General features: G+C 42.0%; 1 protein-coding gene across 1 annotated transcript in view; it reads right to left on the minus strand.

Annotated features, from left to right (window-relative positions):
* SRPRA (SRP receptor subunit alpha) overlaps positions 1-12,774 on the minus strand; it is a 30,791-nt gene that overhangs the window by 10,219 nt on the left and 7,798 nt on the right. The window contains exons 2-3 of the mRNA XM_083162798.1: positions 3,763-3,846; positions 636-799 (exon numbers count right to left, since the gene is read on the minus strand). Of these exons, the coding sequence (XP_083018924.1) occupies positions 636-799; positions 3,763-3,846 (248 nt within the window). The remainder of the gene's footprint in view (positions 1-635; positions 800-3,762; positions 3,847-12,774) is intronic.

A 12,774-nucleotide genomic window follows, 5' to 3' on the forward strand; every position in this document is an offset into this window, starting at 1 on the left:
AACTTAATAAAAAAATGGAAACTACGCTGAGATGCTGGGCAACAAAAAGTTTGGGAACCACTAAAATATGGTCTTGTTTTACCAAGATCTGTAGAATTAAGACACTTAGGGAATATAAATACATTTGTATGTTAATGTTAAACCATTACAGGTGCGTATTACATGGAGGACAAGTTGTGGCCAATTACAGACAGACTTAAGGGGCATACACACTTATAGTTGTGTGCTAAGCAATTTAAAGTAGGCAATTACCTGGTGTCCAGATCTCCAATGGGGAGCACATACACATGCAGAGATTTGTGCTAAGAGATTTTGGCACTACAAAAGGCCGGGTAGGGGTTCAGAATGAGAGTTTTCGATCAGTATCTCTTATTCTGTACACACAGAGATTTGCAGTCACTTGCTAAGCAATTTGACTAGCTTTCACTGCATGCACTTAGATAGCAGTCGTTAATTAATCTCTCGGGGCATACACATGGAGAGATCTGTGCTTACGTTCTAAGCAATCTAGTCAGATTGCTTAGAAAATAGCACAAAATCGCTCTGTGTGTATGCCCCTTTAGTCACAATCTTTGCACTGGCCACCAGACAAACCCATCTTCCACATTTACCAAAGTAGGCACATCTGTCATTACCTGAGAAGGGAGGAAAAATCATCTTGAAACTCAAAGGAGCCATTTAGTAGCCCAAGCGCGCCATTCTGTTGTATTTGATTGCGATATTTATCGCGGAACTCTCGATGGACATCATCTATTAACTTGTCCACATACGTCAGTGTTAAAATCTTCTGGTATCCAACCTGTCAGGTGAGAAGAGACACAGGACCAATGTACAGTATTTAAATGTTACAGGATCCCAGCCAATCTCTAAGCTCGCTGTAACTCTAGGTCAACCAACCGGTTTCATCTCTCCCAACTGCACTCTAGTATTGGGGAGGAGACCGGGAAGAGCAGTATTCCTGATACAGGCCCATCAAGGAGCTGCCATAAAGCATCAGCTGCAAATATATGGGCAGAGACAGCCAATGTGTGGTTGAAGTTAATGGAATTCAAATTAGCAACATGACGTTTAGGAGCACCTAATTAATCACTAAAAAGTTCCTCCTGACACTGAGGTGCCACCAGTTCCTGGATTCATTCACTTAGATATTAGTGCGTCAAAATGTGGTGCAGAAACCGCTGCGCTAAACTTTACACATCCAGAAACATCCACCACTCCTCCAAGTTCAACCATCACACAGCTTATGCACCTAGACAGGTCCTCGCAGTCTTTCATAGGACCGTTCGCCTTCTAAAGTGAGTTACAGAAGAGCATTTTTGCTGTGGGGCCCTGTATATTCACAGGCATAAATAAGACTTCAAAGGGGCCCTGCATATTCGCAGGCTTAAATAACACTGCAAGGGGGGTAGTGCGGAGGACACTGCACACTACCCTGCCTCCAGCCTGCCTCCTGCAGTATACAGGACACTGTGCTCTATCCAGGCTGGAGGCAGGGCACCTATTCCCATCCTGCAGCATACAGGACACTGTGCACTACCCAGGCTGGGTAGTGATATGCCGGGGGTGATATGCCGTGCTATGCGAATCCCGATGCGATTAGATCGCATCGGGACTCGCATTGCACAGCATTCTAGAGTGGCAAAATTTAGACTATATAGTGCAGATCTGCACTATATAGTCTAGCCTGCCCTCTCACACGGGAGCGTGCATCGGCAGCGCATCGGGCTCGCAAGCCCTTAAAAAGAATGCGATCAGCATGCGTTATGGCTTCCGATATTCACTATATCGGCAACATCGGAAGCCATATCTTACCGTCTGTACACACTATTACTGTGCGTGGAAGGGCATTCCATAAGGTGGGCGCTGCCCGACAAAAATCCTGCAAGTGTAAGTGGGAGTGAGTAATGAGTGTGGATGAGAGACGCAGATCTTGTGCAGAGCGGAGAGGTCAGGTGGAGATATATTTTTGAGATAAGGCTTTATATGTAAGTAGAAGTATTTTATATTGAATGCGGTAATATACAGGCACCCAATAGAGGGACTCGCAGAGTGGATCAGCAGACGAACGTATAGCCAGGAAGATTAGCCTTGCAGCTGCATTCAAAATGGATTGTAGTGGTGAGAGTCTTTTCTTAGGAAGACCGGTAAGGAGGCCATTGCAATAATCAATGTGTGATATAATGAGTGCATGGATTAGGAGTTTTTGCAGTGTCTTGTGTAAGGTACGGATGAAATTTGGATATGTTTTTTAGATGCATGTAACACGATTTAGAGAAAGATTGAATGTGAGGAAGAAAGGACAGTTTAGAGTCGAGGATGACCCCTAGGCAGCGAGATTGTGGAGTAGGATTAATTGTTGTGTTCTCAACAGTGATAGAGATATCAGGTTGGTAACTATTCTTGGCTGGTGGGAATAGAATTCAGTTTTGGAAATGTTGTGTTTGGGGTGGCGAGATGACATCCAAGATGAAATGGCAGAAAGACATTCAGAGACACGGAGCAATACTGATGGTGACAATTCTGGGGAGGATAGATAGATAGATTTGAGTATCATCAGCATACAGGTGATACTGAAATCCAAAAGAGTTGATTAGTTTCCCAATTGAGGAGGTATAGATTAAGAAAAGAAGAGGACCTAAGACTGAACCTTTTGGTACTCCAACGGACAGAGGTAGTGAGGAGGAGGTAGAATCAGAAAAGCGAACAAGTAAGAGCGATTAGATAGGTAGGAAGAAAACCAAGAAAGGGCTGTGTTCTGAAGACCTAAGGCTTGTATTGTTTGTATGAGAAAGACAGTGGTCGACAGTGTCAAAGGCAGCTGAGAGATCTAGAAGAATAAGAAGTGAGAAATGGCCTTTAGATTTAGCAGCGGCCAGATCATTGACTACTGTCAGTGCTGTCTCAGTGGAGTGTTGAAAGCGAAAGCCTGACTGAAGTGGGTCCAATAAGTTGTAGGAGTTAAGAAAGTGTGTGAGGCGAGTGTATGCAAGTCTCTCAAGTAGCTAGGAGAGGCATGAGAGCTGAGAGATAGGACGGTAATTAGAGAGACCGTTTGGATCAGAATTGTGTTTTTTTAGAATGGGAGGAATAAGTGCATGCTGGGAACAGAGAAGGAAAGATGCCAGTAGAGAGAGGTTACAGATTTTAGTTAAGCTTGGGATAAGCACAGGAGACAGAGATTTACTGACTTGTAAGGGTATAGGATCAAGAGGAGAGTTAGTGGAGTAGGAAAATGAGTTAGGATACATCATCCTCACTTGTTGAGTAAAATGAGGAGAGTGTGTGTTAAACAGCCAAAACGATAGTAAAGAGTAGACCATCTCTATTGGTAAATATTAATACTATATTCCATACAGTATCCAGTGTATAAAAAGACCAATTTTCAGGGCTATTACCGCTCCCATAGACTTCCAGACTTACTCCAACATGCTGCAGAGTGGGAGATTTTGGAATACATTTGGAACCACCCACCTTCAAAGTAAGATCTATATTGCAGTGTAAAAATAAAGCAGTCAGTATTTTCCCTGCACAGAAACAAAATAACTCACCCAAATCTAATTCTCTCTGCACATTTTACATCTGCCTCCCTGCAGTGCACATGGTTTTGTACATTTAAGAAGGAATTTGCAGAAGGAGTGGACCAGAATAACCCCCTATGCGCTATCCAGGTTGGAGGCAGGCACTGGAGGTCTCAGGGGAAAGTCATAAGCATGGCAGATATACCTTCAGTATAATGGTTATTATGAATTTGAAATAGCTTACCACAAACACCAGCTCAAACTGATTGTCCAGCTTGTACTTAAGGGTGAGGGAGTCATGGTTGTAGCAGTTGTTCCCGCCTCTCTCCTAGAACACAACCAATAGAATGACAGAATTAAAACCACGCTGTGCTTGGCACATCACATTTCAACCAATGACATCTCTCCTTATTCAACATTTACCACAGTAACCAAACAGCTGCCACAGGTCATATAGGGTATCTGGATTACAGGTCAACAACAACAACAACAACAACAACAACACGTCAACATGAGCAAAAAGTCAACATGGCTAGGGTTCACAGCTAAAAGTCGACATGATTTTTACATGATTAATTTTTTGGCTATCATGTGGACTTCAGATGGGAATGGGAAAACTGCAGATTATACTCACCGATAATTCCTTTTATTCCTAGAGATCCCGTGGCAGCCAAGACCTTGGGATTTCATCCCTCTCCTAGTTAGACAGGCTGTTTTTTTCCTTAGGTATGCACACTACCCTGTGTACCATTTATACTGCCTTCCAGTATAAATGGCAGCCCCTCCCTTTCCTCCTTGTCTTTTTAAGTGTCTCCTTTCCTTTTAGTCCTGGAAAAAAACACAAGGGAAGGGAAAACTAATGGCTGCCATGGGATCTCTAGGAAGAAAAGGAATTATCGGTGAGTATAATCCAAAGTTTTCTTCTACGATCCCCATGGCAGCCAAGACCTTGGGAAGAATACCAAAGCAAAAAGAGGAAGGGAAACTAAACGCATGAAAATATTATATTAATCTACAAGGACACTTTGTAGTAGAACTCGATCTCCAAAACAAGAATTTTAAACATTTAGAGCGTAATGTCTTGAAAAGTTATGTATGGATGACCAAGTTGCTGCACCGCAGATATCCTTGTTAGAGGCTTGAGCCTTCTTAGCTCACAAAGTCACCATAGCCCAAGTGGCGTGTGCCTTTATGATGCCAGGAACTTCCTAATTTTCTTGTCTGTAGACAAAAGAAATCAGTTCTCTGATCTATCTAGCCATCGTCTGTTTAGAAGGTGCTAATCCCTTCCTCACGCCTTCTGGTACAATAAACAGATTTCTTGACTTTCTGATTTCCTTAACAAGATCCAGATAAATGGTGATTCCTCTCACCAAATCTAACTCATGCCAGTCCTCCTCCTTTTCATCCTTTGGATTGGAATGAAAGGCTGGAAGTGTAATTTCTTGAAAATAAATGATCACCTTCGGTAGAAAATCGGGATGTGTTCTTAACACCACTCTGTCAGGAAATATTCTTAAATAAGGTTCCTCTATGTACAAAGCTTGAAGTTCGCTGACTCTCCTTGCAGAGGTAATTGCAACTAGAAAAAAAAACATTTTACATGGGAGATACCTTAGAGAAGTCTCTGTCTAAGGTTCAAATGGCTCTCTCATAAGAGCATTCAGCACTAAGTTCAGATCCTAAGGGGCAACTAGTGATCTTACTGTGGCTCTAATTCTCTTAACTCAGGGCTCGACAAATTACTTTAAAATCTAGGAGTCAGGATGAAAATGTAGGAGCCAGATAAAATAATAATGACAGTGCCTGCCATAATACCATTACATATACCACATGCCGAAATGTCCATTACACATTATACCAGGGCTCGACAAATGTCTTTAAAATCTAGGAGCCAGAAGCCGCGCACCAAATATTTACACACGCCGTAATTCCATTACACATATACCAAACATTGTAATGCATTTTTACATACCAATTACATATTACGTCACACAAGATCTGCTTATCTACATGCTCGTTGCTATGGGTTTCATGCTTGTTGCCAATGCGGTTATCATTCTCTGGCAATGGGGTTACATGCTCTAGCAATGGGGTTAACATGCTTGTTGCCATGGAGCAGGAGCACCACAGAGCTGCAAGCGGGTGGCTGGATGATTCTCATACTATGGGGGGGGGTCCGGATCTAGTGTTCCTTCTAGGAACTACTGAGGGCAGGGCGCCGCTGCACTGGGGCAGCGTAAAGGGGGCAGACCGGGCCCACCAACGTCACTGTTTTGGGTTGTCCCAGGCCGCCAGCGGCACAAAAGGGTGTGCCTGAGCTGTGATGAAAAGGGGTGGGCCCGGCCACCCCGAAGGCTCTACACTGCCGGGGAAGCGCCGGGCACCACTATCTACAGCGGTGCCAGGCTTCCCCGGTAACACCACACACAGGCTGTTTTAGCGGGGTGCTGCCGGAGGGGCAGGGCGCATTTTGCCCTTTAAAAAAAACAAAAATCGGGCAGGGCGCAGCTAAAAACAGCCTAGCGTTAACAGTATGGATCTCCGAGTAATGCTGAAGGGAGGGGGGGGGGGGGGTCACACAGATATCTGCAGTAGGGGAGAGGATTCAAATTAGCCGGCAAGCCACAATGTAAAACTTACATTAGCAGGATGACAGCTGCAGGACAGTGGCTGGGCTGGAGCCGTGCTGACACTGCTTCCTGCTACACAGCAGAGCTATTGGGCAGGGGAGCTGGTTTCTTATAGCCGGCAGCTTCAAACTACTAATAATGGAGCTGAATGCCACTCAGCTGGGCAGGAGGGGTCCGGATCTCTGAGATATGCCGAGGGGGGTTCACGCTGATATCCGCGGCAGGTAAGAGAATTTAAAGTAGCCGGCCAACCACACAGTAAAACTTACATTAGCAGGTGACAGCTGCAGGAGGGTGGTTGAGCTGGAGCCGCGCTGACAGACTGAGAACGGAGGGAGGAGCTGAACACTAAGAAGCGGGGTGCGGGGAGGGTGCACATGTGGCTTAGGCAGGAGCTGGGACACACTGCGTCCTATCTACTTACAGCAGAGCAGGCCACACCTCTCCCAGACAGGAAAATTTGGTCGCCGTGGCGACCTGGCGCCCGGGGATTGTCGAGCCCTGTCTTAACTGCATTGCAGAATATCTTGATCAGATCTTCTTCTGCTAATCTCCTGCCAACCAATATACTTAATACTGAGATTTGCACTTTTAATGTTGACATAGATATTCCTCTGGTTTTTCTATTAAATAGACTTGAGCAGTGGATGCTTGTTCAATTTTCTCTGCTGAGCCATTCCAACGAATGAATGCCTGCCAGACTATAATATGCCAAAGAAGAGACTTCTTTACTGGCCTGTAATAGTAAAGAAATTACTTGATCTGAAAGCCGTTCAGCCTTTAACAATTTCCTCTCAATTTCCATGCCTTTAGAGATAATATCTCTGAATTTGGATGATTTACTGGTCCCTGGAATAAAAGATTCGGTATAACTGAAAGAGTTAATGGTTCTTGTATTGCCAGTTTTAGAACTGTTGAAAGCAAAGATCTTCTCGGCCAAAAGGGGAGTATCATGATGACTGTGACCCCCCCCCATCCTGTATTATCTTCTTGAGAACTGTGAATCAGAGGAAACAGGGGGGGGGATGTATCCCAGTTGACCGCTCCATTGTATTGAAAAAGCGTCTACAGCAGACGTCTGAGGAATATAATAACTTCAGAAGTCTCTTCTCACCTTCCTGTTGGTGGTTGTAGCCATCAGGTCTATTTCTGGTTTCCCAAAGCATCTGTTGGAACAAGTCTCTATTCAGTTCCCATTCCTCTGGGAGAACTTCACTTCTGCTCAAGAAATCTGATAACACATTCTCTTTGCCTGGAACATGAACTGCCGTCAGTGAAAGGACATTATCTTCTGCCCACATCAGGATGTTTGACATTACTGACATCAAGGCCCGACTTCTGGTACCCCCTTGGTGATTGATATGGGACACCACTGTAATATTGTCGGAGAATATTCTTAGATGTTTTCTTCTGATCCTCTGCTCTAGGCCCGTAATGGTTCTACATACCGCTCTGCCTCTCGCCAGTTTGGAGATTTTTGACTCTCTTTTTTGGTCCAGACTCCCTGAATAGTTTGGGCCTCCAGAGCGCTCCCAATCCTAGAGCGCTTGCATCCATTGTAACCACTAGGTAGTGTGGAAGATTCAAAGATACCACTCTGCTCTCAATCTCTTGACTTGTCCACCATAACAGAGAATTATTCACCAGGCCCCCCAGTCTGATGACTTTCTGTAACTTTCTGCCCATTTTATTTTTATCAATGGAAGAAGTGCCCATTAAAATTCTCTAAACGAAGAATGGTTCCTATGGCTGACATCATGCCCAACAACTGAAGGCAAGTTCTCATCTAAGAGGATTCTGCTTCCATAATATCTTCTGCGAGGGTCCTATATTTTGACACCTTTCTTTTGAAAGATGAACCTCGAACTTTTCTAAGTCTATCAAGACCCAGAGAAACTGGATAGACCTTGACGGTATTAAATGACTCTTCTGAAAGTTTAATCACCCATCCATGACTTTGGAGCATGTTCACCACCGTATCTAGATCTTTTAGAACTTGGTCTCTTGAGGAAGCGGCTATTAACATGTCGTATGGCCAAATACGAATCTGCTTTCTTCTCAGAACTGCAATTATTGTGACTAACAGTTTCATGAACACCCGGGGAGATGTGGCTAGGCCAAAAGGCAGGCACGTGAACTGGAAGTGTTCCTTCATCACACAGAATCTCAGAAAACTTCTGTCCTGAAGTTTGACCAGAACATGATAATATGCATCTTTGAGGTCTAGCGAGACCATGAAGTATCCCTTCTCTATTCCTCTGTGTTTCCATACTAAACTTTTATGAAGCCATTCAACCTTTTCAGATCTAGAATAGTGTGGTAGGCCCCCGTACTCTTCTTTACCAAGAAAAGGTTGGAATAGAAGCCTTTCTTTTCTTGCGGAATTGGAACTGGTTCTATTGCCTTGATTTATTTTAATTGTTTTAATATTTATTTCAGTTCCAACCTTTCTACAGCTGTCTTGGGTCTTCTTGATTCCCAAAATATCTCTCTTGTTGGTCTTCTCAGAAATTCTATTGCATATCCTTCTTTGACAATGCTCATTACACATTTGTCTTGAATCAGATCTTTCCAGAAGTTGGCAAAATGAAACAGACGAGCCACTACCCCAGGGCCACTGTGGCTGTCATTGTCGAAACCCTCATGTGGAAGACTGCCAAAAGGACTGTCTTGACAATGGAAAGGAGCCTCTCTGACCATAGGGTCTACCTGGTCTGTAGGATCTGGCTTCCCTGTACTGTTAATACAAGGTAAGGGGGGAGGGGAGGTTAAGGGTCCGCACACACTGAATGATATTGAATAGGTATTCCTATTATAGGGTTCGTCGCCTTAGTTTTGTGTTCAGGCGATGGGTGCTATCCAGGCAATATAATGTACATGGAGAAGAAAGAAAGAAAAAGAATTGCGCTATGGATGCACACCAAAGAATAGTCTGTGTCTGGAGACAGGCAATGGCCCCAAATACAGGAGAGAGGGTTATTATTAAAATATAACTTTTATTAGTATTATCATTTAAGAAGAAGAGAGACCCACAGCCTGTGATGGTTTTTTAATATATAGAACCTCACAGGATGGTCTCCTTCTGAGACTTGTGAAAATTTTTAAGGGGTTAAAATGGACTTATAACGCACATACATATAACATACATGTGACGTGCTGGTTGCACGAAAGATAGAAAATTGTGATTTAGATAGGGATAAAAGGTTTCCCTTTGGCTGGCTACAAGTTTGCTGCAATTGGGTACTGTAGTGAATCTTTATACAGATGTTTGGATTCAATTCTCCGTCTGAGAGGTGTTATGTCTTGTCCGCCTCTGTGGTATTTAATTCCCACTCTAGAGAGATTTATAATATATACATATGTATCCGGGTTTTAATTCCCAATTCCAAGTGTGATCTGTCTCTTAAGATCCCTTTATTTTGGGGGGTTTTAAATTCCCGCTTTAGCAGGGTTTCGTATCTCAAGATATTCAGCACTTGTTATCAAGTTGTGGGTTTTAATTCCCACTTTCCATACAACAATGGTAGGTATATCTCAGTATTTGAGGTTTTTGGATCTCATTTCATGGGGACAGTGTGAATAAATATAGGTACCTCGTATCCTTCTTAGGGTTTTAATTCCCAGTCTAAAAGGATTTCATCTGTATAGATGTCGGCACTTTTGTGTTATCTCAGTCTAATTGAATGGAGTCTACTGTGTGAGTCTTAACTCTCTCTCATAGGGTTAAAGATATTATTGCTGATATTAGTAGAATACTTTTAGTCTTTGTTCATATAGAATATACAGGCCGCCTCGTGTATTTGACCTTTTCAGTTCCCTCTCACGGAGCTGTAAGACATTACTGGCAGAGTGTTTTTCTGGTTTTAGTTATTTTTGCCACCTTATATGTTCGTACCGTCTGGCAGAGAATTTCTTAAGGATGTAGTTTTAATTAGGATGACTCACCCAGTAACCCATATAATCACTCTTGAATAGATATGCTCCGTTAGGGCAGGGTTAATCCTTATAGACAGTAAATAATTCACATTTGTTTCAAACTTGAATTCGGTACATTTTAGGTGCTAATTTACCCGTGTAATATTGAGTATAAATCGATGTCTTATCAGTCGGGATGAATTCGCTTTTGCTCTCTCTCACAGAGCTACAAAGCCTTATTCATGGGATATTTCCCCAATTTTTGTATATTCAGTACAAGAGCCGTCTAAGTATTTTAGTTCTCTCACACAGATCTACAACACTTTGTTGGCTGAGTATTTTGTACAGATGTCACCTCTAAATACCCGTACCGTCTGGCAGGTAATTCATCAATTCCCCAGTTATTCCATAACCTATGTAATTCCTTTTAAATAAATGTTGGCGTATTGCCTAGATAAGGACAGGGTTAATTTATTATGAGTGGCAGACGGTTAGGATTTATATCAGAGTTAAACTTATTAAATGGGTGTACTAGATTCCCTGTAAACATTTACTGGATTATTACCAGCTGAGATAGGGTTAATAAATAATGTCACACTGTCACAGAGTTAATGAGATAAAATACTGATGAATTACAAGTGATATTATCTATGATTTCCCTGCATAGGGCTTGAGACCCATAGATCACCTTCACTGACTCAATTCTCTACAAGTACGTTTTTACAGCAACATTGTTTCATTATATCAACATTCAAATATGCTTGGAAACATTTGTAGCCAGCCAAGGCTAACACGCAGTTCACAAGCTTTGCTTCCTCAGAGGAAGCAAAGCTTGTGAAACGCGTGTTAGCCTTGGCTGGCTACAAATGTTTCCAAGCATATTTGAATGTTGATATAATGAAACAATGTTGCTGTAAAAACGTACTTGTAGAGAATTGAGTCAGTGAAGGTGATCTATGGGTCTCAAGCCCTATGCAGGGAAATCATAGATAATATCACTTGTAATTCATCAGTATTTTATCTCATTAACTCTGTGACAGTGTGACATTATTTATTAACCCTATCTCAGCTGGTAATAATCCAGTAAATGTTTACAGGGAATCTAGTACACCCATTTAATAAGTTTAACTCTGATATAAATCCTAACCGTCTGCCACTCATAATAAATTAACCCTGTCCTTATCTAGGCAATACGCCAACATTTATTTAAAAGGAATTACATAGGTTATGGAATAACTGGGGAATTGATGAATTACCTGCCAGACGGTACGGGTATTTAGAGGTGACATCTGTACAAAATACTCAGCCAACAAAGTGTTGTAGATCTGTGTGAGAGAACTAAAATACTTAGACGGCTCTTGTACTGAATATACAAAAATTGGGGAAATATCCCATGAATAAGGCTTTGTAGCTCTGTGAGAGAGAGCAAAAGCGAATTCATCCCGACTGATAAGACATCGATTTATACTCAATATTACACGGGTAAATTAGCACCTAAAATGTACCGAATTCAAGTTTGAAACAAATGTGAATTATTTACTGTCTATAAGGATTAACCCTGCCCTAACGGAGCATATCTATTCAAGAGTGATTATATGGGTTACTGGGTGACAGAGTCATCCTAATTAAAACTACATCCTTAAGAAATTCTCTGCCAGACGGTACGAACATATAAGGTGGCAAAAATAACTAAAAACCAGAAAAACACTCTGCCATTAATGTCTTACAGCTCCGTGAGAGGGAACTGAAAAGGTCAAATACACGAGGCGGCCTGTATATTCTATATGAACAAAGACTAAAAGTATTCTACTAATATCAGCAATAATATCTTTAACCCTATGAGAGAGAGTTAAGACTCACACAGTAGACTCCATTCAATTAGACTGAGATAACACAAAAGTGCCGACATCTATACAGATGAAATCCTTTTAGACTGGGAATTAAAACCCTAAGAAGGATACGAGGTACCTATATTTATTCACACTGTCCCCATGAAATGAGATCCAAAAACCTCAAATACTGAGATATACCTACCATTGTTGTATGGAAAGTGGGAATTAAAACCCACAACTTGATAACAAGTGCTGAATATCTTGAGATACGAAACCCTGCTAAAGCGGGAATTTAAAACCCCCCAAAATAAAGGGATCTTAAGAGACAGATCACACTTGGAACTGGGAATTAAAACCCGGATACATATGTATATATTATAAATCTCTCTAGAGTGGGAATTAAATACCACAGAGGCAGACAAGACATAACACCTCTCAGACGGAGAATTGAATCCAAACATCTGTATAAAGATTCACTACAGTACCCAATTGCAGCAAACTTGTAGCCAGCCAAAGGGAAACCTTTTATCCCTATCTAAATCACAATTTTCTATCTTTCGTGCAACCAGCACGTCACATGTATGTTATATGTATGTGCGTTATAAGTCCATTTTAACCCCTTAAAAATTTTCACAAGTCTCAGAAGGAGACCATCCTGTGAGGTTCTATATATTAAAAAACCATCACAGGCTGTGGGTCTCTCTTCTTCTTAAATGATAATACTAATAAAAGTTATATTTTAATAATAACCCTCTCTCCTGTATTTGGGGCCATTGCCTGTCTCCAGACACAGACTATTCTTTGGTGTGCATCCATAGCGCAATTCTTTTTCTTTCTTTCTTTTCCCTGTACTGTTGCCTGAAGAGGACGGAAAAG

The sequence above is a fragment of the Crinia signifera genome, chromosome 19 (assembly GCF_055691185.1).
Source record: "Crinia signifera chromosome 19, ASM5569118v1, whole genome shotgun sequence".
Classification (NCBI taxonomy): domain Eukaryota; kingdom Metazoa; phylum Chordata; class Amphibia; order Anura; family Myobatrachidae; genus Crinia; species Crinia signifera.